This window comes from Lissotriton vulgaris, chromosome 2_1 (assembly GCF_964263255.1).
Source record: "Lissotriton vulgaris chromosome 2_1, aLisVul1.2, whole genome shotgun sequence".
Taxonomy (NCBI): domain Eukaryota; kingdom Metazoa; phylum Chordata; class Amphibia; order Caudata; family Salamandridae; genus Lissotriton; species Lissotriton vulgaris.
The window spans coordinates 695,295,929-695,320,242 of NC_141687.1; the positions used below are offsets into that span (position 1 = coordinate 695,295,929).

At 41.6% G+C, this 24,314-nt stretch overlaps 1 protein-coding gene across 6 annotated transcripts in view; it reads right to left on the reverse strand.

The window, feature by feature from the left end:
* MICAL2 (microtubule associated monooxygenase, calponin and LIM domain containing 2) overlaps nucleotides 1-24,314 on the reverse strand; it is a 906,862-nt gene that overhangs the window by 553,961 nt on the left and 328,587 nt on the right. For all 6 annotated transcript variants that reach the window (XM_086955940.1, XM_086955941.1, XM_086955938.1 and 3 more), the window contains 2 exons: nucleotides 12,233-12,321; nucleotides 9,041-9,140 (listed from right to left, as the gene is read on the reverse strand). In XM_086955940.1, the coding sequence (XP_086812066.1) occupies nucleotides 9,041-9,140; nucleotides 12,233-12,321 (189 nt within the window). The remainder of the gene's footprint in view (nucleotides 1-9,040; nucleotides 9,141-12,232; nucleotides 12,322-24,314) is intronic.

Sequence of the window (24,314 nt, forward strand, 5' to 3'; positions counted from 1 at the left end):
GATGTTCAACAATGGGAGAGTACATGTTGAACAGCTCTGTTCCTTCTTGAGATCATGCTTCACATAGGTACTTGTGCAGATCTGTTGGACAAGTGTTTGTGGCACACCTTTACCACTACTACATCATTTAGGGATTAAAGAAATTAATTGTTGGATATCTGTGGTGGGGGTGGGGGGCAGATAAAGCATTCCTGTTCAATGGATGAGATGTAGTCCATATCCTTCTTTAGTTTTTTTTATAAATGTGACACCTTCCAGGGTTCACGAATTTTTGATACTGCAGCTATATACTCATACATCTGTGATGGACAAGCTTACTCTTTGGTGTTTTATGAAGCCACACTATTGGAAAAGTAAAAGGCAAACCTGCCCCATTTCTAGCCCCAGATTGTACTTCCTCAATTTTAGGTTAGGTCTCTTTTCCACGTTTTAAATTGAGTTCCATCTCTAACTTGAGCAGTATTCAGTATTGAGAGGCAGGGCTTGTGCATCTCAATTATACAACACAAACAAGTATACTAACCTAGGTCCAGTTCGAATCACCAAGTGTGTACTAAGAGATCACAGATGTGAAGTTTTAACAAAAGTAGAGTTTGGACACAAAAAAGGACCATGAAGAAGGAAGTGAGAGTCATAACATTTAACCATGAATCATGGCTGCAAGGCTCACCCAATCTGCCATTTACCAGAGTGTGCTACAATGCACCTCAAGGTATCAACCTTCAACGCCATACTACAACTACATAAAGTTTGAATGTTAAACTAGTAACCCTGCTTTGCTGAAATTTCACAATAACTCCATTATTGACTAAGACGGTCCAGCTGTAATTCTTGGACTCTCAAAAGAGGTTACATCAATTATTATGCACTACACCCCCCCCCCCCATTTTTTCTCTAGAATCCAAATGTCACAGGCTAATATTATATGCGGATACATGTTTTAGCACAACAAAGGCACATTTCTATTGGATTGTGTCTATTATAAATTAAGCTCTTCAGAGAAAGCTCTGCTGCTGTCAAAGAAGTAATTAAGAAATATTTATGTTCTCTCAGTACCGATCCACCAGACCCCATATGGTCTCAATAAATCCCCACGTTGGGCATGTCCAAAACACACTACCCCTGTTAGTATGTGTTTCAGGAAGTAATAGTTAACTACATCTATGTTTTTTTTAAAGTCTTATAACTGCAACAGCCTACATGTACTAGTTACTTCACAAATCGAGAGGAGTCTTTGTGGCACTGGCATGTACTGAAAGAGATGTAAGAGAAAGAGGCATCCGTTGATGCATACAACCTTTAATCCATTTGTTGTAAACCTCCATAAATGCTCATAGAAATGAGATTAGATCCAGGGCATGTATTCAGAACAGTAATGATTCTTGCACAGCTGAATAAATTAAGTTTGCCAAAGTTTACTAAGCAAGGGACAAACCACTTCGCAAGAGCCCATGAAAGATAGCCATCAACTGAAGTTCCTTAGCAGCCTTAAGCACACAGATCAACCACTCTCTCTAAATATTTGGTTGGCACCTAGTCTGATCAAAGCCAAACTGTGCTCCTCTCAAAGGCACCTCTTCGAAAATTGGCTCAACTGTATGGTCCATGGAAAAGGCCATTCCTACACTCAAGCATAGTCTGAATTATATAGATAGCCCCACTCATGGAGCTCATTGCCTGGGAAAATGCAGAGAAACTCAAAGAATATTAGGCTTACATAGATGTAGTCAACTATGGCTCTACCACAAACTTTCAAACCTGTACCTACTTTTAACAAGACTCACAAGCAAAAGACAAGATCCCAGCCTAATGAAAGCACATAATCTCAATGTAGTACCTTTAAATTCATAAATCTGTATATTTGGCAGTAACAAACTAAGGAAGGTGTTCGAACATTAAAACACCCATTTCCATACAGCTGTGCAACAGAGTTCAAAAACATTGTAGATGTCAGCATTCAGTGCATACTACACTTGCGTGTTTATTCAAGTATTTCTACTACAAAACTGTACACAGATGCCATTTTAGCCTGAGGGTTATTAACCAGAAATTTGTGAATCTTATTTAAAAAATGTACATACATTTCTTTGCCCCTAACAACCACATATCTGAAAAGTGCCTATATTTAATTTTCGCGTAAAAAACTAAAACATTCCTTAGCTTTAGGTTTAAGTGCCCTGATGAAGTATCAAGATTGTATGTTGAAACTATATGACTATATGTAGGTTGTAAAATAGCGCTAAGAGAGGAGGCTATGCTAAAAAGAGACATCTCGGGGTGGACATTTTTGATCCTTGTTCTGTGAAATTATTGCAAAGTCAATGGATTTGAAAAAATAAATCCTCTAAATAACCATATAAAGAGTTGCGATACCACACTTGATGCATATTATATCATCATAAGTTGTTAGAAAGATCAAAACAAACATTGACATTAATTAATATACCAGGCACACAAGGATTTCAATATTACTATATGGTTAAAACCACTATGTTATCAAACTCGAACAGTGTTAGAGGTTAGACACAAAATCCTAAAATTGGCAAGCCGAGCAAATCACCTTACAGCTGTAATGCTTCAGCCAATGAGTGGGTGTAGCACAGGAATGTTGTACTGAGCTGAACGCAATGTGAAAAAGATAAGGAAAGAGGTTCAGAAGGAAAGTCTTAGTTTAGTTTAAGGTGACAGGTTAATAAGATTCAAGAAACCAGAAAGGTCTTGAAATCGAGGAAACATTATCCATAAAGTCATGGCTCTCATAGATTTAATTTCAAGTGAACACAGTTGTTAGCACATAGTACACATTTCCAGTAAAGCCCAGTCACTTGAGATCTACATGTACAACTTTAACCAGAATAATCACTGTAAAGAGTTTGCAAAACATGTCAATATCTAATCAATTTTAAGCATTACTCTGTACACATTACTTTCATGGTGTTCCACACCTTGTTGCACATCAACACGAAACATCCAAAAGATACACTTTGGATTCCTGTTTGAAGATGTGTAACATTATATTAGAGCAGTTCATTGGTAGAATAGAATTGTACCCTACAGAGAATCCTCAAGTATTGACGAGGAACATCTTTAGCCCTGCCATTGTGTAGTTCTGATAGATGAGCTTTTCTACTGGAGAAGAATGGAAGCTAATGTGGCTAAACCAGTTTTACAGTCTTTTGTTTACAGCAAATCATAAAAAATACAAATGGCTGGAAATCACAGATGCTGCAATTCACAACTAGACATCAATGTTTTAATCTTTAAGGACCGTCTTCAATTACCCTTGAAATGTAAAGTGAACAAAACTGCATTTCTCCATCTAAGGATATAATCATCAACCCATAATTGTTTGACTCTCTGTATCAGCACGTTTTTTCATAAAAATAAAATGGGGTGAAGGGTATTAAGCCATACCCTTTGTCCTGTAGTACTGTATGGTTTTATGCTGCAGTACCAGGGAATTTGGGGGAGCATTCATACATTGCTGCCACTTCGTAGGTTATATTGATTTAACAAAGCTCTCTTGCATAACTGACTCGACACTGAGCATACTACAAGACTTTGTTAATGCCCACCAGAGGCCAGTAATGACTCCCAAAGCCAAGCATTGGCTTCTGGCGGTTCCAATTGGCTGGAACAAAGTTGAAGACTCAGCCCCATTTAGCTGTGACAACTTTTCGAACCAGGATACTTTACATTTTCCCTGGTTGTGTGAATTTTATAGTGTTCCCCACTGGGAATTCATTTTTCCACTATTAAGAGGGAAGCAATTTACTCAGGCCATAACCGCCATAATTTTCTTACATATGCTATCTAATGATTATGTTTGCCTTAATGTAGCATGGTTATTAATTAATTCAGTGATGTTTTTCTAGCCTGCAGTGCCATTGTAATATATTTTTATACATATGCATTTTAATGCCTTTTTATCTAATACTGTATCTCATCTGCTACTGTGGTTTTTATTCTTTTGATATGATTTATGTTTTTGACATACTGTATATTCTTCAGCTGCAACCTTAGGCTTTAACTTCAGACATAAATTGTGTTTTTTGTTGTGGAATATGTATCTTTGATGGCTTTAATTAACCGGTTAAAGATTATTTTGACTGACTCCTAAATCTGAAATAAAGGGACTGCAACAAAAAGTTCAAGAATGATGGGGAAAGAGTTCAAGGAGAGAACAGCAAATTATAATGCTGATCGTTATTAGCTAACCAAACAAATACACAGTCATGAAAAACATTCACATAAAAAAACAAAAAATAATTTCTTCGCTTTTTCAGAATCACCCTCATCAATACTTTGACATTCAGCAGTTAAATTTGGTTACTTTGTCAAGGAGCTCTGCGTATTCATACTTCAGGTGACTGCAAAACAAGCAAGGACAAGCAAGAGTCCTTAAGGATTAATTGAGGCTTTACCACGCCCAAATTATTTTGAGGCTCTACCACCCTAAAATGAAATTAAACTTGTAAAGGTAGCCATAGGATTTTAAACTACTTTCATGTAAACAATATTGGAATACAGAACCTTACGTAGAAATGTTTTCTGACAGAAATATCATTATGCAGTCCAGAAGGCTCCAACCTGACTTGACTGTGCTCTACAGATTTTGTAAGCATGGTCACGTTTGCACATTTGTCAGATGTTGGGAGTTTTAAAATGATGTTAAACATTGCATTTTGACCACTCATTTGAATGTTTGTGGTAGAGATAGTGTGGAATTGAACTAAAGGAAGACCAGTTCAATTCACCAATTCTGAGCCTCACTTTCAATTCAACCTTTGCCAGGTTCAAGAAAGAGGCCCCTTTTTGAGCTCATCCAACATAGACTTTACATAGTGCTTTGTTTGCAATAACTTAAGAATGGCACAAGAATGCCATAGGCCAGATAAAGAGGTAGACTATTGGAAATTGTGCTACCGAATATCTGCTGATCATACAGCATGAGTAAGTGGTATGTTTGTATAGCACACACTTTATTCAAAATTGACTCGAGGAATATCCTAGAAGCCACCACCACCATGAAAAACGGTGACAAAAATGTATTTGAAACTCCTTATGAGCACAAATGGCTTTCAGAGCATACAGAATTTTTGTATAAAATAATTCTTGTTCGAAGGCGGGGACAGTGCATTTTCAAGAGAAGGCATAATAACGTAATATATTCCTTCTCATTGTCTGATTTCTTTTGATTGGAAATGGTCGGATTTGTTAAGGCAAGAGAGCAATCAGTTCCCTAGTAGATATCCAAGGAGTTTCGATAACTGAAGCCAGAACAACACAAATATTTTTTTCCTCTCACATTTTCTGTTAATGGTCAATAGCAGAGTGCTTTGGTATAATTCACAACTATGCTTTCTAGAGAACAAGCAATCTATGCCCCCTAGGTGCAGGCTAATGAAGGCTACCATCAAAGTTAATGATGCAATCTACAGAACACACTCTTCAAAACCTACGGCAACATCTGTTAAACTAAGGTCTTCTGGGATGAGATTGAGACCTTTTACTCTAAGTTCCTTTAGCACCAATTATGTGCAGATACATCCAAAATGTGTCTGTGGTACATAATATATGGTTATCATGATGAGCTTTATGTCGTCTTGCCATTTGACGTTATCCCTCTGTATTTCACGCATACAATGAGGTTTTCAAATGGTAAACAAATTGTACAGGACCTTCTACATGATGTAGCGGTTGTACCATTTTAATATTTCAAGTACAAAAATCTGACTTTTTAAACTTTAGAACTTGGACAATAGTACTACATGTTCTTTTTAATTTGTAAGCAATAAAAGTATGTTTAATAAAGAACCCGATAGGCAAAAATTGTTTTACGTGAGAAAAAGCAGTAATCGAAAATTTATAAAAAATAAACAACACAGCTATTTTTTCAATATTTAATTTCTCCATTAATACTTATTTTGGCAGTGTTTGTTGTAATACTGTATAAAGTGGTGTTTGATAACCTTCAGAGGGTCTTTTTAATGATAAGATTAGATAAAGGCAATATTTCCTTGGGAGAAAACCATCTTCACTGATCTGAACTCTATAGACTACAAAGACCAATTATATCACAAATGAAAGGAGAGGAGCAGGCTTTATCCTCATGCTCCTAGCAATCAATTCAAAGACAGATCTAGAGGTAGTATGGCAGGAGTAGTATGCATACGTGAACTCCGACACATAGAAAGTCATCATGAGGCAGCTATGCCTCAAAAGGAAGGGGTGTTTTATAGAACTTCCTGATACTTGTGTTGCTAGGTGTGCACTAGGGAGTGGCAGGAACTCATTTTGCCATCACCAAAGAAAAGATGTCATGTGTTCAACTCGGTGACCAAGCCCGACATGTAAAAAGCTAAATATGTACTTCTCCCCATAAAGGCAGACACTGGTGCACAGAAACAGAAAAGAACGCAAGACGAGTCATGTACCAAACTGCTTTAATAACTGGTCACACCAGGAAAGGCAACTTAATGGCCTATAACACATCAGAAACAGCTAATGAGCCTTGGAATATCAGGAATGTATTTTAGTTCTCACAACAAGAGTAACATCTACCCACTAGAATATCAGAAACAGCATCTGGGGCTTAACTCTTCAGAATGGTTTCTGATTGTGGTAAACATATCTCAAAGTGCAAACAGCTACCCAGTTTTTTCAGACAACAACTTGTATGTGGTATCTATCGCTTACCAAGTCAGACATGGATTCAGTTCATCTCCACATAAGGAAAAGCTTTGATGCACTAACACACCTCGAAAGTCTTTGGCAACTTACCACATAATAAATGGCATAAATGCTTTACAGCATCAGTATTAGCTTCATTGCCTTACTGCATCAGGGATGACCACCATTCCTTAGCAAATCATACACGGTGCCCACTTTCTAAATCGGTATTGGATTCCACTTTTTACCTCAATAGAAATTGCTTACGTGCCTTTCACAGTAGAAATGACCACAATGTCTTCAAACATCAGAGTGCCTTAATGCACCAGCAGGATCTTTAATTTCTTACCACACCAGGAAGGGCTATTGTCCCTTCTAACATCCCGAGTTACTTCTATGGCACAACACATAGGGAATGGTTTCTGTACCTTACAGTGTCAGGAAACTCTGCCATGATGAACCACCTCAGAAAAAAAGCATCCATGCCTTGCAGCACCAGAAAAGATTCAATAGCCTGCTACTTCAGGAATGCTTTTTATATCACATCTCAACTGGGATGACAATTGTGACTTACCATGTATGTAACTGCTGTACTTTCACCATTCAAAGAATGAACGCAGCAGTTAAGGACACATCACATACAACCAAGAGGAGGGTGCTACCTGCTCCTAAGCACACACCTAGCAACATAACACATTCCAGATGTCTGCTTTAAGACAGAATTTACAGAAAAAGAATGTGACACCTGGAATCTTACAAACAGTCGTTTGTCATTCAGTGACGGCGTCTCATAGTCTGTAGTCCATCAAGGGGAAGGAGGGCAGAGACAGGATTTAATAAGACCTGTGATATCTCCTACACTTTCTCCTCTCCTACTTTTACAGACAATACAAATTATAGTAAATTAATCATTTTAAATGGACAAAATATTTGAGGGATCAGAGTGCCACTTTCCATATTGCTACTTAATTGCCAGTGTTTGAGTGGCTTCAGATGTGGTTTTCCTCAATGATTTTAGAGGCACGTTTGTATTTCTTGAATACTCTCCACAAAACAACATTGATTATGGATGGGTACACAGTCCCCCATTTAAGGGTAAACCCTTCAGTGCTTTTTGTTGAGTGGTTTGTGTTTTAATATTCTGGGGCGCTTTCACTTGTCAGTATGCACATAGTTACAAAAGTCACCTTCAGAAGACTTAAAACATTGAATAAAAAAAACCTATTTAGTAGTCTACCATCAATGTCAAGCTTCAGGAGGCCATTTTTTGGAATGGCACAGTTTTGAAATTTAAGGTTCATGGACAACACAAGCAGCCTGTGAAATATTTCACAGAAGCTCTACATACTAATATACCAACATATACGTTTTTCTTTAAAAAAAATGCAGACTTAAAACGTTCTACATAAAAATACAGTAGCGAGGCGAGAAAGTACTAAAGCACACAGGTTCTCTGATTCAACTTCAGTACAGTGTACATAAAGACTCTAGCCCTATTCTGAGCATCGAGGTTAAATCTACACATTACTCATTTCGTCCTAACAACTAAATCAACAACATCTCACAAACATCGAATTGCATTCTATAAAAAAAACATTTTGTTAATTCAGAAAATCTCAGGATCTTTTACAAAGGCAGCATGAACATATGTACAGCTCAATAGCATAATTGCCGAAGGCAACCATATACCTTGTAACACCACAGCAAAAGAGTAGCAAAAGCAACGGCGTGTGCTCATTCAGGCTTCGGCCAATCAACATAATTATGTCACGAGGACATTGCTGAAGTATGGTTGCCCAAACCTCCTAGTAGGTATTTGGAGCATCATGCCTCTAAAAAGAGGCTTGTGGAAATGATTTGTAAAAAAAAGTGCAAGGCTGAGGAATATCCTTCATTTGGCCTTAATGGAATGGAATGGAATTGAAATGGACACTGACCTTCATAACATGGTCTACCATATCACTGGTAGGGAAATGTATAGCTCTCTGCCAGAGCATCATGTGTACACTAAGTATTCAGCAGTTAATTGCGGAAATCTGAATGGCACACGACATGGACACTCACAGGAGTTTAACCCCCAAAGAATTCTGCACCCAATTTTGCACCCACTCGAGCAGGTTTTCCGGCACTGGCTCCATCTCTCTGTGCATGTCGCTGAGAACCTCTCGGAGCACACACAGAAAAGGCACGCCAATGCTCAAGAGCTCATACATGTAGCCATAGTTGTATGCATTGTCCCTGAAATGGCGGCCGGCAGCGTGCAGAAACCCATGCATCCAGTTAGACAGGCGTCTTGGGAGGTCAAGCAGATCCCTGGTCACCTTTAGAGGCCAGCTTACAGTTTTCCTAAAGAAGGAATTCATGATACCTGGGGAGCTGTCCTCAGCACTGCTAACGGTTGTGAAAGCACTGGCCATGACAGACTCGGATCCTGGGGCCTCCTCACTGGTCCACGCTTGAGGGCAGTCCTAGAAAACAGAACGTAAAAAAGGGCTGTAAGGAATCCAAAAAAACAGTGCTGATATAATATGTAAAATAATATAAATTATTCAAAAAAGGACAATTTAAGAAAGAAAGCTATTGGAATGATACTTTGTGTACACAAATGCACAACTCATCAGGGTAATCCTGCCTCAGAGTTCCTCAAATTTAGACTTGAAGTCTCAGTTGCTGGCAGACCTTACAAGAATAAAATAGCAAGAGATCTTTATTTCCCACCAACTCCAAAATGAATCACTCCCATTTACTTTACAAGCACGGTCATCATCTACATTTGCTTCCTGGAGTCCTTGATACCCAGTTTTGCACTGGGAGGTCTCAGCAAACCTGGTGAAGATGTGAGAGACTAGACATATAACCTTCCCTGTGAAATGGCCCTCCAGGGCACTGCAGCTTTGACCAAGTCCTAAAATGAACTTCTTTGTTTTGATGCCTACATGATGCACGTTGATGTGACAGACCAGTGAGTCCCCAGTACAGATGGTTCACAAATATCAGAAAATGTGTTACCTAGGATGAATAACATTTTAATTAAAACGCCTCTAAGTAGCAGCCCTTCAATTGGTTGCTTTAAGTAGACTGCTTCATTTTGGGAATTCTGTAACATCTATGTGCTGAGGTCCAGCTGTTCGAGGAGGCACAGGCACGGTATATTTCTGTTACAAAAGAGACTTGGGGCCATTCAAAAGGTCCACAGGACTAGTGAAAAATGCCATTAATGACAACTGATGGGCTTCTCGACAGCGGTGTAAGGAATTTCCAGCCATAATATTCGTTCGTGTACTACCAATCCATTGTGACCAGAGCAGGGACTAATGTAATGACTGTGACAGTACAAGCTAGCATGAGAACAGCAGTCTTCATTCTTGGGTTACAGCAAACAACAAAACCACCAGGGTTGGAAAAAACAGCAGCCCAGGGCGTTACATCAGCTGCTGTCAGTAACATTGCACTGGGCCGGACGATGCATTACATTCCTGGTTCAGATAAAAGACCCCACGCCACAGCCAGATTATTAGCAAAGTATGCAGCACTGCAGCCCCATATTTTAGGGCACTTCCGGTGCACACTTTACGCCTCTGGTGATCCTTGTACTCCAGAGCACACAAGGAAAGTGACAGTAGTGGAGTCTGTGTAGACTCCAACAACTTGGAATTCCAGCAAAGGCGACTAGTCGTTCATCTTTACAAAGGCCAACATATTTTGAGTACAGTTAAAACGAGTAACAGTTAGCCACTGTTATTAATAATACTTAGAAAAAGCAGAAAAGCGCTAAATAAAACAAGTTAATAACATTATTATTATTTACATGAGAAACACAGCCAAGGAAAAAGAAGCTAAAACCAATAATGTGGGCTACGTTTTCAGAATTCGAGAATTACAAATGATATGAACCAAAAACTTTGGAGGCACAACTTATTTTTGGGTTTGGAATTTTAAAGCAATAGCAACTTACGTTTCTATGTTTGCTCTGCTCAATGTGGTGCAACATAACTAATTTTCATTTAGAAAGCTTTCGTTTAAGATGCCTATGCAAGTGTTAGAACATTTATGAAAGATACCTTAGGAAATCCGTCATTGTGGAGTCTCCAATTATTGTTGATGGCCTTGATAATGAGGAAAATAAAAGGCAACGAACTTCTTTAAGAACCTATGCAGATTTGTCTCAAGAGGGGCAGTCGGGTTTGTTTGCCCCTGCACCCCGTGCTTCCAAATACCCCACGCTGCAAATGCATTTATATTTTAAATTCAAAGTAAAATTTAAGGAGTCTGCCATGGCAATCCCTCCACTAGAGGGCACCAAACACTGGAACAGCTACTAGCATGGCACAGCCTTTTCTTTTTCTTTGTTGTTTGCATAGGAAAAGAGGAGCCTTTAATGCACAGGTGGAGAGCTGGCAGTGAAACATTTACTCCAGCAAGATCCAGGTGCTACTCACTTATCTCTGCCTCCTTTACTGCTCTCCAGCGTAAACCCTTTTAATTGGATTTAGGCTACAGGCAGTGATAGTTGTCAGCAGGCAGACCTACATTTTTCAATACATAGCATATGCTCAGATTGGAATTTAGGTCAGACCATTGCTTATAACTGGATGGCTTTGTGATTTATCTCACGCATCTTCTTTTGATTCAAAGGCTTTCCTCCCCATTATTGTGTTTGTAGAGCCCAGGAGCAATTTGTTCTCACACATTGCCCAATTTGTAAAATAATAAGTGCAGCAAGCCAAACTTTGGCTCAGAAGCCATGACTGGTGCTTTTGAAGGTTGAGGTGCTGAATTTCAAAGTTGGGTAGTCTTCATTCCACCTCATGATTCTTTCTTCCACCACCAGACGATCCCTACTTCTTCATCTGACTCTTGCTTGTTATTTTTCATCCCAGCGTTCTCCCTTTATCACAGGTTTTACCGTCTTTCTAATACCTCTTCTTTCTCCCTTTTGAGTTTTTTTTTCTCTTGCTCTCAGTCTGTTAAAGAAAAATAAGTGCTGGTCCCCAAAAATGAGTGCCGGTGGACCTCACCTGCAACCACTGGCTCAAATTATGCACTGGTCTCACACAGTTCTGACTGGATGAATTGTATCCTCCCGCACCGTAGCTTGGCCATTTAACCGCATCGCTGCAGCGGTTATTTTTGCGCTACGGGGCTTTTTTGTAAAAGCCGCGTTAGATGACGAGCTCAGCTCGTCAACCGCACACGCCCCCCGTGGCTGATGACGAGCTGATCTCGTCATCTGCATCGAAGGGGTTAAATAATGCTTGTTTCTGGGCTTCTTGCATGACCTTATCTCTTGCTGCAGCCCACTAGAGAGATACAGACGAAACACATTGTCTTGCTTTGTATTTACTGATATCTGAAGCCAAGTAATATTTTCAGGGGGCTTCAAGGGATTCACCTGTGACAATGATAAAACAGTGGCCCACAAATTCTCCTGCTAGCCTAACATGGAGTCATCTTCATGTAATCTCTGGACGAAACACTTTGAAATGTAGACCTAAATTAAGAGGCTCTAATCTGTGGAAATAGAACATAAGAAAATGTGTTTTTACACCAAACAACTTACCAGTGTTCGTTCATTTAACTCCACCCGTCTCTTCCTCTGCTTATTATTTGTTTTGCAGTAAATGAAATGAGGCTTGCAGTAAAATTTACCTGAAAAGTAAAATCGTCTACAATCAGGATCATTTACTTTTTCTTCTAAGTCCCATATTAGAACGCCACAATTATAATCACACATTATGTGACTTGGTTTGTCACAGATAGGCAGACAGATATCTGAGAAAAACTCTATATCACAACTCTGTATCACAAGTTCGAATCCAAAAGGATCATTTCAGATTTTCTTCCTTCCAAGATCAGTGAAGATATATCCTTATTGCTCAAGAATAAATATGAGAACCGTACCAAATTAAGAACCAAGGACTTTTTGAATCGTGCAAGATGTCGAAGAAAGTTGAGTAATTGTCCTTCTTTATTCATGACAAATATTTTCACAGAAATATTACAATCTGTGCATATATAAATTATAAAGTAGCTTCTCATTTACAAAATTAATATAGTTTTAAAGGACAAGTTACTTACCTTCGGTAAGGCCTTATCTAGTAGAGAAAGGATCTAGCCACAGATTTCTTATCTTAGAATCCTCCCCAGGTGCCAGACTGGATAAGGACATTTTCCCAGGAGTACCTTGACGTTTCGGCAGAGGGTGTCGAGCAACTCTGCAGCGACATCATCTCCAGGATGTGACGTCAACAAAGTCCATATAAGCTCTCCCCTGATGGGCCGCCATCAGTTCCTTCTTTTAAGCGCTAACAGGTGAATCTGCACTGAAGTTCCTCTGGCTGCTTTCGGTCTACTTGACATCTTTCACCAACTGAGCAGTGTGCCTTTCTTTGATGTTCTCTGGGTTCAAGTCTTGTGAGTCCTGTAGTCGACAAATGTACACCTTGGATCCTCACTCAATTTGTATGTGGTTACGGGGCGAGCACCACAACTCCGACGAGTGGGACACGTATCAACAGCTGCGACTGAAAGCACACAGGAAACATTCAATGAAGCTTGTGGCAGCACGGATGTCACAGTCTTCGAAGTCTTCTCATCGTCTTTGTTCCCCTAAATGTTCTAGGGACTGATCGCGCATCCGTTCTTGGAGCGGTTTCCACGGGCGTCATTCAACTCCGACACCTGGAGGTAAGTCTTTGTGTTAACTGTCGAAGTCGAGGCGCACCCTTTCTTCGGTGCCTACCGATGTTCTCCACTCTGCTGTTGAAGACAATATTCTCAAGCTCTTCTTTTTGCTCTTGGATCGTCACCTCGCTCTGGAGCGCCTTCGACCCCACGGAGGAGGTGCATGAGGTCGTCCCCGTAACTCAGCCGGTAGGTTTGCCCTGGGTTTCAGGTGGACCTCTAGTGTTTTGACACCTCAGCAACGCTGTTGCACAGCCCATTACGGCTTCCACCTTTGGCTCCCACTTTTGGTCTGCCGACTCCGACATCAGAATCAAGTTCTTGTCTGCCAGCTCCGATTGTGATGCCATCGAACCGCTGCACCTTCAGACATTGAGGTGTCACCTTCTCGAGTCGACCGGCTTCTGTTATGGCGCTGGACGCTGCACTGATGTGCTAGATCTCCTCCCCTAAACTATATCTTTTCATACCACAATCAGCACCTTATTAGCTCATATATAAGTGCATCATCAAAGGTACCCCTGGTACCAAGTGCTTTGTGCTTAAAGAGGGTCCCTAAGGGCTGCAGCACTAATTGTACAACCCTAAGGGTCCCCTCACCAAGCCTATGCACCCTGCCACTGCAGCCTGTGTGTCTTGGTGCAGAAAACACTGAAGAGTTGACAGTGCCATACCCACAGACACTTTATGAAATATAGGTAAGATACCCCTCTATCAGGCTTTAGCCCTAAGGCAGGGTGCCCTATATCTCCTGTGAGGACATATCTGCATGAGCAGATATGCCCCTACAATATCCTTGTCAATTCCTTGATATTGTACGTGACTAGAGAAGACTCAGTAAGTACATGGGCTTGGAACTCATCATTAGGAGTTCCCCAACTCGATCACGGCTTGACTGAAGTATGGGATGTTTGGTACCAAACATCTCAGCATAATAAACCTACATTGATTCCAGTGTCAGATTTATTAACATTTTCACATAGAGGATCCCTTGAGAGGGGTCCCCTGAAACCTACCAATCTGTAGTGTGGTCACCCACTGGCCTGAGCAAGCCTGCTACCACCAGACAGTGTACTGACCTCATGGGTAGAGTGCCTGCATGCTTTGAGGTCGAGAACAATGCCTTTCCTGGGTGGAGGTGTTCACATCTCCCCTGGTCAGTAAGAGCCATCCATGGAGGGGAGTTTCAAAGGCCTTCCCACCTTTATAATGCAACCCCAGCCTCTCCTGTTAGTAGGAGAAGGTCCCCATCCTACCACCTCCACCGGTAAGGTGCTGGAGGCAAGGTGAAAAACACTTTTCAGTGCTCACCATCTTGAAGATGGTGGGGCTTATCCAATCAGGGCTAGGTCTGTGTCCCCCCTTCCACAGGAGGTGGGCAGAATACATTGTGTAGACATCCCAGGTAAGGGGCCAATTTGCCACTACCTAGCACTCCCTTGCACCACCCCTAAGACTAGTATTTAGGTTGCTTCCCCAGACCTTTAACTTCAGTTCCTGATGACCTAAGAAATGCCAGACACCACAAAGTTGCACCAGCAGAGAAAACTGCAGCAAACTACTGACTTGGCCAGCCTTGCAGGCCTGCCTGCAGCCCTTGACGATCGTGCACCAAAAGATGATTCGTCCTGCAGCCCAGAAACCTCCAGAACCTTGGGAGGACTGCCTGCCCTTGATAAAGACCAAGATCTCCCAAGAACAGCGGACCTGTTCCCAAAGCAATCATCTTCAAAGTAAAGACTCTGTGGCCTGAAGAACATGAAGCCTGCCCCGTTCGCCCTCTACATCTGACACCTCCGGCCTGAGTCGTCTATCAGTCTCAGCAAGGTTCCCCAGCTCTCCAGAGCCCGAGCCCACCATGAGCTGATCTCTCCCAGACTCCTCAACGTAGCCTGCAGCCTCTGCACAGGGGCCCTCCCACCCCCCAACCTCGACCTGCTCCAGTTAGGCATTTTCAACACCAAAAGACACCCCTGCACCCGTCCGCCCTGGGCATTGGTGAAGAGGACCAAATGTGTCCCTATGTCCTCGAGCATTGCAACTTACCTATCCAGCTGTTGGTTTCCTTCAACCGGCCTCCTTGCCTGAGCCAGCAGCCCTTGTCCAATTGGGCCTTTCGCAATGGCTTAGCATTTGGCAACCAATGCTGTGTTGTCACCCTGCAACCGGCCGCTGCTAGTGGTGTAGTGTGGTGCTGCTTTGGGCCTGGTCCAGTGCTTGCCTCAACTCCAGAGACTGAATCCCAAGCCTCTGCTACTTACCTGTAAGCAGCCCCAGTCCGATTGCCCCTGTCCCCATTGATTTGTAGTGTGCGCCCAACCTCAAATTTGCACCCTGCACCCAGCTGCTCCTTTGCGGCTGGTGGTATGCTGCTAGCGCTGAACTGAACCTTGCCCAATATTGATTTAACTTCCAAAGTCTGGTCTTGTAAGTCTATGTTACCTATATGTATGCTGAATGTGTTCTTCCTCCCATAGGTCAATATTACAAAGTCTGAAAATTGCACTGTGTCCATTTTTTACATTAAAAGGTATTTCTATTGCAAAACGTATTTACTTAAGACAAGGTTCTGTGGTTCTGCAAACTTTATATAACGAAGAACTATTTTTATAAATTGGTCTTGTTTGTATTCATTGTGTGTCTCATTTATTCCACGTGTGTACAACAAATGCTTAACATGACCCAAAGAGAAGCCTAACGGCTTGCCTACACTACCACAAAAGAGAGCATTAGTATTATTTACTTTAGACTCTGTAAAGCCAATGGTGATTCACTGGACTCTCTGCTCACTATACCTCATTTTGATATAGTATATAGAGAGCCAGCTTCCTACAGACCTGCAGAAAACAATAACACTGAAAACCAGATTGATGGTGGATCGCAAACAATTAACAGCAGGTATATAGCTTAAAATATCATAAAATATAGGGCACATAAAAGATGATATAATGACAAGGAAGCTGGGGCCCTCTAACTGGTTGGACTTACAAATGGAAATCCCTTTATTTATCACAATACTGGTGTAAACAATGAAGTGCCTTTCTGTTTGAACTGTTTAGATAAACAGTGATTCACAAAATCATCTTGCATTGTTTTTCCAGAGTAGAGTACATGTGATATACAGAGTAAAGGAAACCAGATAGGAACATTAAGTGTTAGTAGTACACATAGTTGGGAGCCCATTCAACATACTAGGCAGCATAGTTATCTGTTAACCCATGTCATTACTATATAAAGTTAGCATCAAAGTCGAATTGACAGTGGGTGTGGCTTCCATTGTTTACCACTTGTGAGTGAATCGATCTACAATGCATGATGGTCATCAATACCATTTTCTTATTCTTGCTTTACTTCATGATTTGCACAAGACAGACTAAAGCTTTCACCTGCAAAAGATTGCTCAGAGCACAATTGTTCATCCCACCAACCAGATGCAGGGGAAGATTGCATTGCCTGGCTCAGAGGTGCAGATAACAGCACCAATGCTTTAACTTAGTACAGCAGGACGCTTCCCTACCTGGACACTGTTCCCTTAATTTTCAGTTTAGGAAACCACCCCCATGCCTTCTGCTGCATGCCTCTTTGTGATTATTTTTTCTATACTCCGGCTTTGCGCTGTGTGAAAATGTTTTTTGATTTCTTCTTTTGTTGTTGTTACAGAGGTCCCTCCAATTCCAAACTGGGCATTCACTTCCTCTGGCCACACTAGGGGCTTGCCTCAGACAGGGGAATAGGGGTGTGAAAAGCACCCAACAGCAAGGACTTCTGTCCTTCGTCCCCAGGATAGGGGTCACCAGGGACATTTCCTTACATGGAGTGTGGTGGCAGTCATTTTAGTTTCCCTTCACCTGTTTGTTTTCTGTGTTGGTACCCAGGAACTGGAAGCCCCCGGGAGGCAAAAGCTCCACTACGAGGCGGTGCTGCACAAGCCCCCTCCTGACCTAAATTTGAGCAAGGCCCCCCAAAGCTCTTGGCCCTCCTTGTTGGTATTGGGAATTGAAGGTACCAAGAGCAACACATGCAGCTCCTTCAAAAATACATGATTTCCTAAAGGGACATAATCCAGCCCTGCAGTCAGCTCTCCCATGAAGACAGACAACAACAGCTTTTTTCTCTGGTTCCATTTCACTGTTTTTGATGGGGAAAGTTAGGATTCACTCCTGGTGGCTAGCTCTAGCGAAAGAAAAGTATGTATTTCAGGCCTCCTGCCCCCTAAAGGTTTTCCTGCTTTCCCTAATCCCATAGGTCCTGTCTTCTCTCTGGGCACCTAGCATTTCTCCTGGGTCCGGAGCAGCAACCCAAGGCCCCTGACTGCACTCTCCAGGTCCCATGTCTTCCTTGTCACTTGTACAGCATTTGGGTCATCTCATCTTTAGAGGTCACATTGCTGGAGACTAGTCCTCAGAAGATCCAGGGGAACCTACAGACCCCGGCCACCAAAACGTCCATCCCTTTAATGACCACTAGAGGAGGCAGGGGGTCAGGACCTCTAGCCCTGGAGAAACAAATCCTAGTCCCTGGGTGCCAGATGAATTCAAAAGGCCTTAAATAAATCTTTGCAGTACTAGGTCAAGTGTCATTCCTCTGGGCATTCTTTCAGGGTCACTTCCCCTGGGGTCAGACTGGTCTCAAAAGTCTCTTCCCTTTGTTCACAGGTTTTTAAGTTGGAAAGTTCTAGAAGTAAAGTAGCTCTGCACAAAGCTATGGTGGCACATCACTCCACCCCTGCCCTAATGTTCCTGCACAGAATTTTGTCATTTTTCAAGATGTAGCCTTTAGGTAGCCCATTGAAAAATCTTCTCTGAGAGCCTAAGTCGTGCCCCTAGCTGCCACTGTTGCCTGATCCTTTCCCTCTAAAACCTCAGATCGGAATCCCTCCTGTGACAGGCTCCAGAGGTATGGTTATCATTTGTTTCTATGGGATTCAGCCTTCACAGGCCAAGTGCAATGCAAAAAGTAATTAGCACACGCAGATTCTGTCTCCACCCTTTAATCTTCCAAGAACATGCCTAATCACTAGTAAATCACCCTACTGTGGTGGCCAAGGTGGTTTATCCTCCGGCTGATCCACAGCTTAATTAAGTTGGCCTAAAAGGGTGATTTAAAGACCAAAATCTAATTAGGAGCGGAGTGAGAAAAATCTGAATTCTTGAATTATCAATAGGAATGCAGATATGTGGAAATCAAGGTCTGATCTCTATTCAGGAACCTGAATTAGCACGATATTGGTGCATCAAGGCTTTCTCTAGGCCTAAGGATGTCAAGATTGCAATTTGTTGCAGATTTCACCCTTAATGTATAATAAAGTGAAGCATTCGCCCTTTGTCAGTGATCACTACTGATGTACATACACTCATGAATGCCAACTCATATTATAATGCCTCTACAGGTCCATATCAATCATTGAAGGGTCCTCTCTGCAAAAGGCTACCTAGTGACCAAGCTGAGTTAGCCGGTAGTCTCACATGTTCAGCCCGCACTCATCTGTGCACATGTTTTTCATGGACAACCAGCCCAGCGACTCTTGCCTGACCTGAGCAACAGTGAGACTTACCTTAAAAGGCAGTACAGCCCGTCAGCACTCCCAATCAATTTCAGAAGAGCTTAAAGTGCAACTCAGGCAATGAGGCTTGCTTGCAGCAGAAGTTCACTCACTAGGGGAATAATTTGAGTAGTCACTATTGCAGGTAATTTCAAATATGCTGTCCATCATTTTGATACATCTCTTTTTAGATATGCAAAGGGACCCCCTATTATATTATCTTTCATTTTATTCCGCACTTGTCTTTATTTGGGGATCTGTAAACCTATTGACAGGTTTTTTATTTAAAGATCCGTCCATAACATCTGATTATTATTTGATGTTTAATGCCACAAATGTAACGGTCGACTTCATTAGTTTGTTAAAAGTGGAGTTGTTGGCAGGTGGTTGTAATTACTTCCAAGGCTCCTTTGAGTGCCCTTTAATCAATCAATCATGAATTTGTAGATCATGCTACTCACCCATGAGGGTCTCAAGGCGCGGGGGTGGGAGGGTGGTCAGCTCCGGAAGTCTTAAAAGCCAGGTCTTGGTGCTCTTCCTGAATCTGGTCATCCAAAAGGCCACGTCTTGAGCCACTTTATGAATGCTTGAAGAGTGGGGCTTCCACTGATGCTGATAGGGCGTTCGTTCCAGATGTTGGCCGCGATGTAGGAGAAGGATCTGCCTCCCGTTCTGGTTCTGTGACCAAGGCCAGGTCAGCTGATCGGAGGTTTCTCTTGGGGGCATAGAAGGAAACTATTTTGTTGAGGTTTTGGGATTCGGTATTGTGGTGGGCTTGGTAGACATGTGTGAGCAGCTTGAAGGTCACTCTTTTTTCGACTGGGAGCCAGTGGAGGTCTCGAAGGCCCTGGATGATGTGGTCTTGTTGTAGGAAGCTGAGGCCGAGTCGGACTGTGGCGATCTTGGAAGGTCTAGAGTTTGGAGAGCAGAGATTTGTTGATTCCGATGTAGAGGGCGTTCCAGTAGTCCATCCTGCTGGTGATGAGTGAGTCAGTGACGGTCTTCCTGGATTTGGGGGGGGGGGGGGGGCATTTGAAGGTCTTACATAGTATGCAGAGGGTGTTGAAGCATGCGGAGAATACTGCATTGATCTGTCGGTTCATGGTGAGGGAGGAGTCTAGTATAATGCCACGGTTGCAGGCGTGGTTTGTGGGTGTGGGAGGGCTGCCGAGGGCAGGGGGTCACACGGTGTCAATCCTGGCAGAGGGGGTGGATCGGAGGATAAGGACTTCAGTTTTCTCTGAGTTGAGCTTCAGGCAGCTGCTGCTCATACAGGTTGCGAAGTCCTTCATTCCTTCCTGTAAGTTGTGCCTGGTGTTGTCGGGATCATTGGTGAGGAAGAGGATGAACTTGGTGTTGTCGGCATAGACTACTATGCTGAGTCCGTGTTTCTGGACGATGGTTGCAAGGTTGGCCATGTAGATGTTTCAGAGCGTGGGTCTGAGGGAGGATCCTTTGTTGCAAAATATATATAAACATCCATACAAAAATCATGTGTATGCACTTCAAAATATATCATGCTTAGATAGATCACATTAACATGAGGCCTGGAGCCCAAAAGGGTTTCCTATCTGACCTTGACTGGACAAGCTTCAACAAGCTGTTCTGTACCCACTTAGAGTTCACCTTGTTTCTCCTGACTACATGATATTTCTTAATCTGGTTGTGCAAGTTGCTTACACTGTGCCGAGCCAGTCTTTCTGGTCTGCCCATATCTGGCTGTTTGTAATTTGCATGGTGCAGACATTACGCATCCATGTTTGCCATATTTGGCATGGTGTCTTATTCTAGTTCCGCTGACATGGCATTTCAAACTGTATATAGCACATAGAAACGTGTCACTCTGGGAAGAATCAGTCTGAGAGCCCCTAAGGCTGGAGACCTGACTTCTTCCTTGCTAATTAGCAATGATGCATGCATTTGGTACCAATAAATACATTTCACTCTGTTTCTGAGCAAACCTGCTATGTCTGGTGAGTTTCATTCCTTTGCTCCTGAGAGGGTGCCAGTATTTCCCCATCAAAATGGTGTCAGAAAGCGGGACATTAAAGGACTGTGATGTCACCAGTTGGTAAGTGAGATGTAAGATAAATAACTAACTTGCCTTGCTGCAAGTGACCTTTCAGTCTTTCAAAGGCATATTTAACACATAGTATTAATAAAAGGGGCATTGACTGGCATTTAAAATAGACAGGGGATTGTAGAGAATGTTTTTAAAATATTCTCTGCATCAATACACTAAATGATATGTGGCATACACTGCAGGAGAGCCTGGGTTATTGAATAATTTTTGTGTACCTACACATATGAGAAGTAGTGAAACAGGTGACTGATAATTAACTAAGTTATTTTATATCAATAAATATTGACAAATGTCTAGACCATTCGGGGTTTTTAATAAAATCCATTGCAGTAGACCCTATGCTAGCATGGGGTATGGATTTTACCCAGAAAAAGAAACCCAGAATATAGTGGGTGGAGCTTCTGATTTGCTGGTTGCACCGGAACACAGGGAAATATTTTTGAAATATGAGTACATATGTCATACATAAATGACTGCATTTGAATAGGGCATTGTTCTTCAATACTGGACCTCTATGTTTCCTTGATTTTTATAAAAAATGGAGTGCATTAATGCAGGAGAGAAGGAAATTGGTTTTATATGTGATGTCGCTCGCTGGTCCAGAACTGTTGATTTTCCTCTTTTGAACTCATTTTATCCACTGCCTAACAACTTTTCCCTTGTAGACCTTTTGAATTTATCTTTCAGGGTGTAAGCGCAAATTGTGAGTAAAAAAAGCAAAATTTCACAAAACAGGATCTCAGATGAAAATCATGGTAAGCTCACTAGAAAGCGGTCTAAAAACGTCAGGAGAGAAAAATTCAAATGAAGGTAAGAATATGAATTATTTAAAATATGTTAAGTGGATGCACTCATAATGAGAAAGGTTGGAAATTTACTCTTGACAGTGGCAGACTTAAAACCTCTTCCAGGGTTAGGAAAAAAGTAGTTGGAGGAAAAGTGAACTTAGAAACATTCAGATTTTCACATGAGCAAATCTACACATGCAAATTTGCTCATGGAAAAATGCAGTTCACAAATATTTTCTAGGAGTACTATTTCTTGGCCTACGTCTGTAAATTCTTCTGAATTCAAGGAAACCATATATATGCAAGGATATATACCATGCATGCACTTTTGAGACTTTCTTTAATAATTGGGCCTCTAATTAGGCCTGGCGCTATCCATGACCTTTTGTTTATATTAAAATTATGCCTCTCACTCTCTCTCTAACACTGTGAGTGACAGTATTCTGCTCTTTCACAAGGAGCATATTGACACACAAAGTAGTTTTGTACAGTGCCCAGAACTCCTGTGGCAATGTGTACTTTTTGAGACCAAAAATGATTTTTGCTTTTGCCCATGCTTGTTAGAATGGTGAGGGCCCAGCAGCTCACACACTGATATGGTTTTACAAAAACCATGTAAAAAAAAAAAAGTCATGCATTGACAAAACAAAAGACTGACCTCCAATTTCAGATCTACTGGCTTTGGCAATGCTGGTTTATTTTCGTTTTCTATAGATGTATTTAAACTGTGTAAACTTATTTTCCATTATGAATATTTTTGGGAAATACTAGCATACATCAACATGTTAGTAAATAATGCTGCAAAGATATGGTACCTAAAATATTACATTAGTTTAGTAAATTGTTTTTTCCTATTGCGAACGTTTCATTTTGAAAGCAAAGAATGATCACACTTGCTTTCAAGAGTCTGCAGATATTTGCATATAATAAGAGAGCATTCTGGGAGTATTATACATAGACTCATAGTACTAAAATTTGAAAACGTGTGTACAAATTTATATTGGAACCACCGTCAGTAGTGCAGTCAGAGCTTACAACATTTAAGAATAAGAGGCTTTTGGCAGCTGTTAACTCAGGTCGTGTTAAAGTGGGCAGAAAATGTCCTAGGGTCAGGCTGGAATAGATTTGTAAAGGAGGGGTGATTTTAGGAGTACAGAGCAAGCCGTTTGGTCAGAGACAGACATGGTTAGCTCAGTGGGTCTTTAATACTAATTGTTAAATGGTAATGTTAAAACTGACTTTTCAGAGGAAAAGGCACTAAATAGAAAAAAGTAGGCCTCGCAGAGAAAAACGAAGTTGTGTGTTTTTACAAAAATAGGACATAACAAATATTAATAATAGATGCAAAATGTTGCAGCACTCGTATGGCATAACACTTTATAATGACATTTCAAGAAAAATCAAAATGTTGGTAGTGTAAGCTGAATTTATCATTGATGTGGAGTAGATTTGACTTTCCTTAGATACATGATATTAATGAGTTATTGGTGGCTGCTCAAAGGATGAGCTGCTGTAAAATAAAACTGCTAATGATAGATTTTGACGGGTTTGAAATATTTAGCACTGTTGAAAATTATCCTGTGCAAAGTATATATCCACAAATCATTGTGCAAAATTAAGATTCATCTCCAACTGGTTAAAATATGTTGTTGCACCACATAAAAAAAGGTAAATATTAGTTTCTCTAGCAATCACAATATTACTGAATATTAGGGCACTTACAAAGTTAAGCAAACAAAACAGGTGATGGACCGAATGTGGATCAATGTCACACATTCAACCCAGTCAAAAGATCTGGGCCCAAATCCATCGTTTTTTTGCACTCCACACCACCCTGGGTTAGACAATGGCGATATGCAAATCAGCTCTGACCCTGTGCCCCATGGGAACAGTCCAGTCCGAACTACAAAAGCCATGTCCTTCCCAGAACGGAATCAAGCATCCGAGGACCGGACCGGTTTCGAGGTAACACCTCTCATCAGCCCGGCTAGCTTGACTCCAGTGGTGTGGAGTGCCTGGGACCCACCTCTGAGCATCCCCAGCACACTTATGGCGGAATTTGCAAACAAAACAGGTGATGGACCGAATGTAGATCAATGTCACACATTCAACCCAGTCAAAAGATCTGGGCCCAAATCCATCGTTTTTTTGCACTACACACCACCCTGGGTTAGACAATGGCGATATGCAAATCAGCTCTGACCCTGTGCCCCATGGGAACAGTCCAGTCCGAACTACAAAAGCCATGTCCTTCCCAGAACGGAATCAAGCATCCGAGGACCGGATTCGAGGTAACACCTCTCATCAGCCTGGCTAGCTTGACTCCAGTGGTGTTGAGTGCCTGGGACCCACGTCTGAGCATCCCCAGCGCACTTATGGCGGAATTTGCAAACAAAACAGGTGATGGAACGAATGTGGATCAATGTCACACATTCAACGCAGTCAAAAATTCTGGGCCCAAATCCATCGGTTTTTTGCACTCCACACCACCCTGGGTTAGACAATGGCGATATGCAAATCAGCTCTGACCCTGTGCCCCATGGGA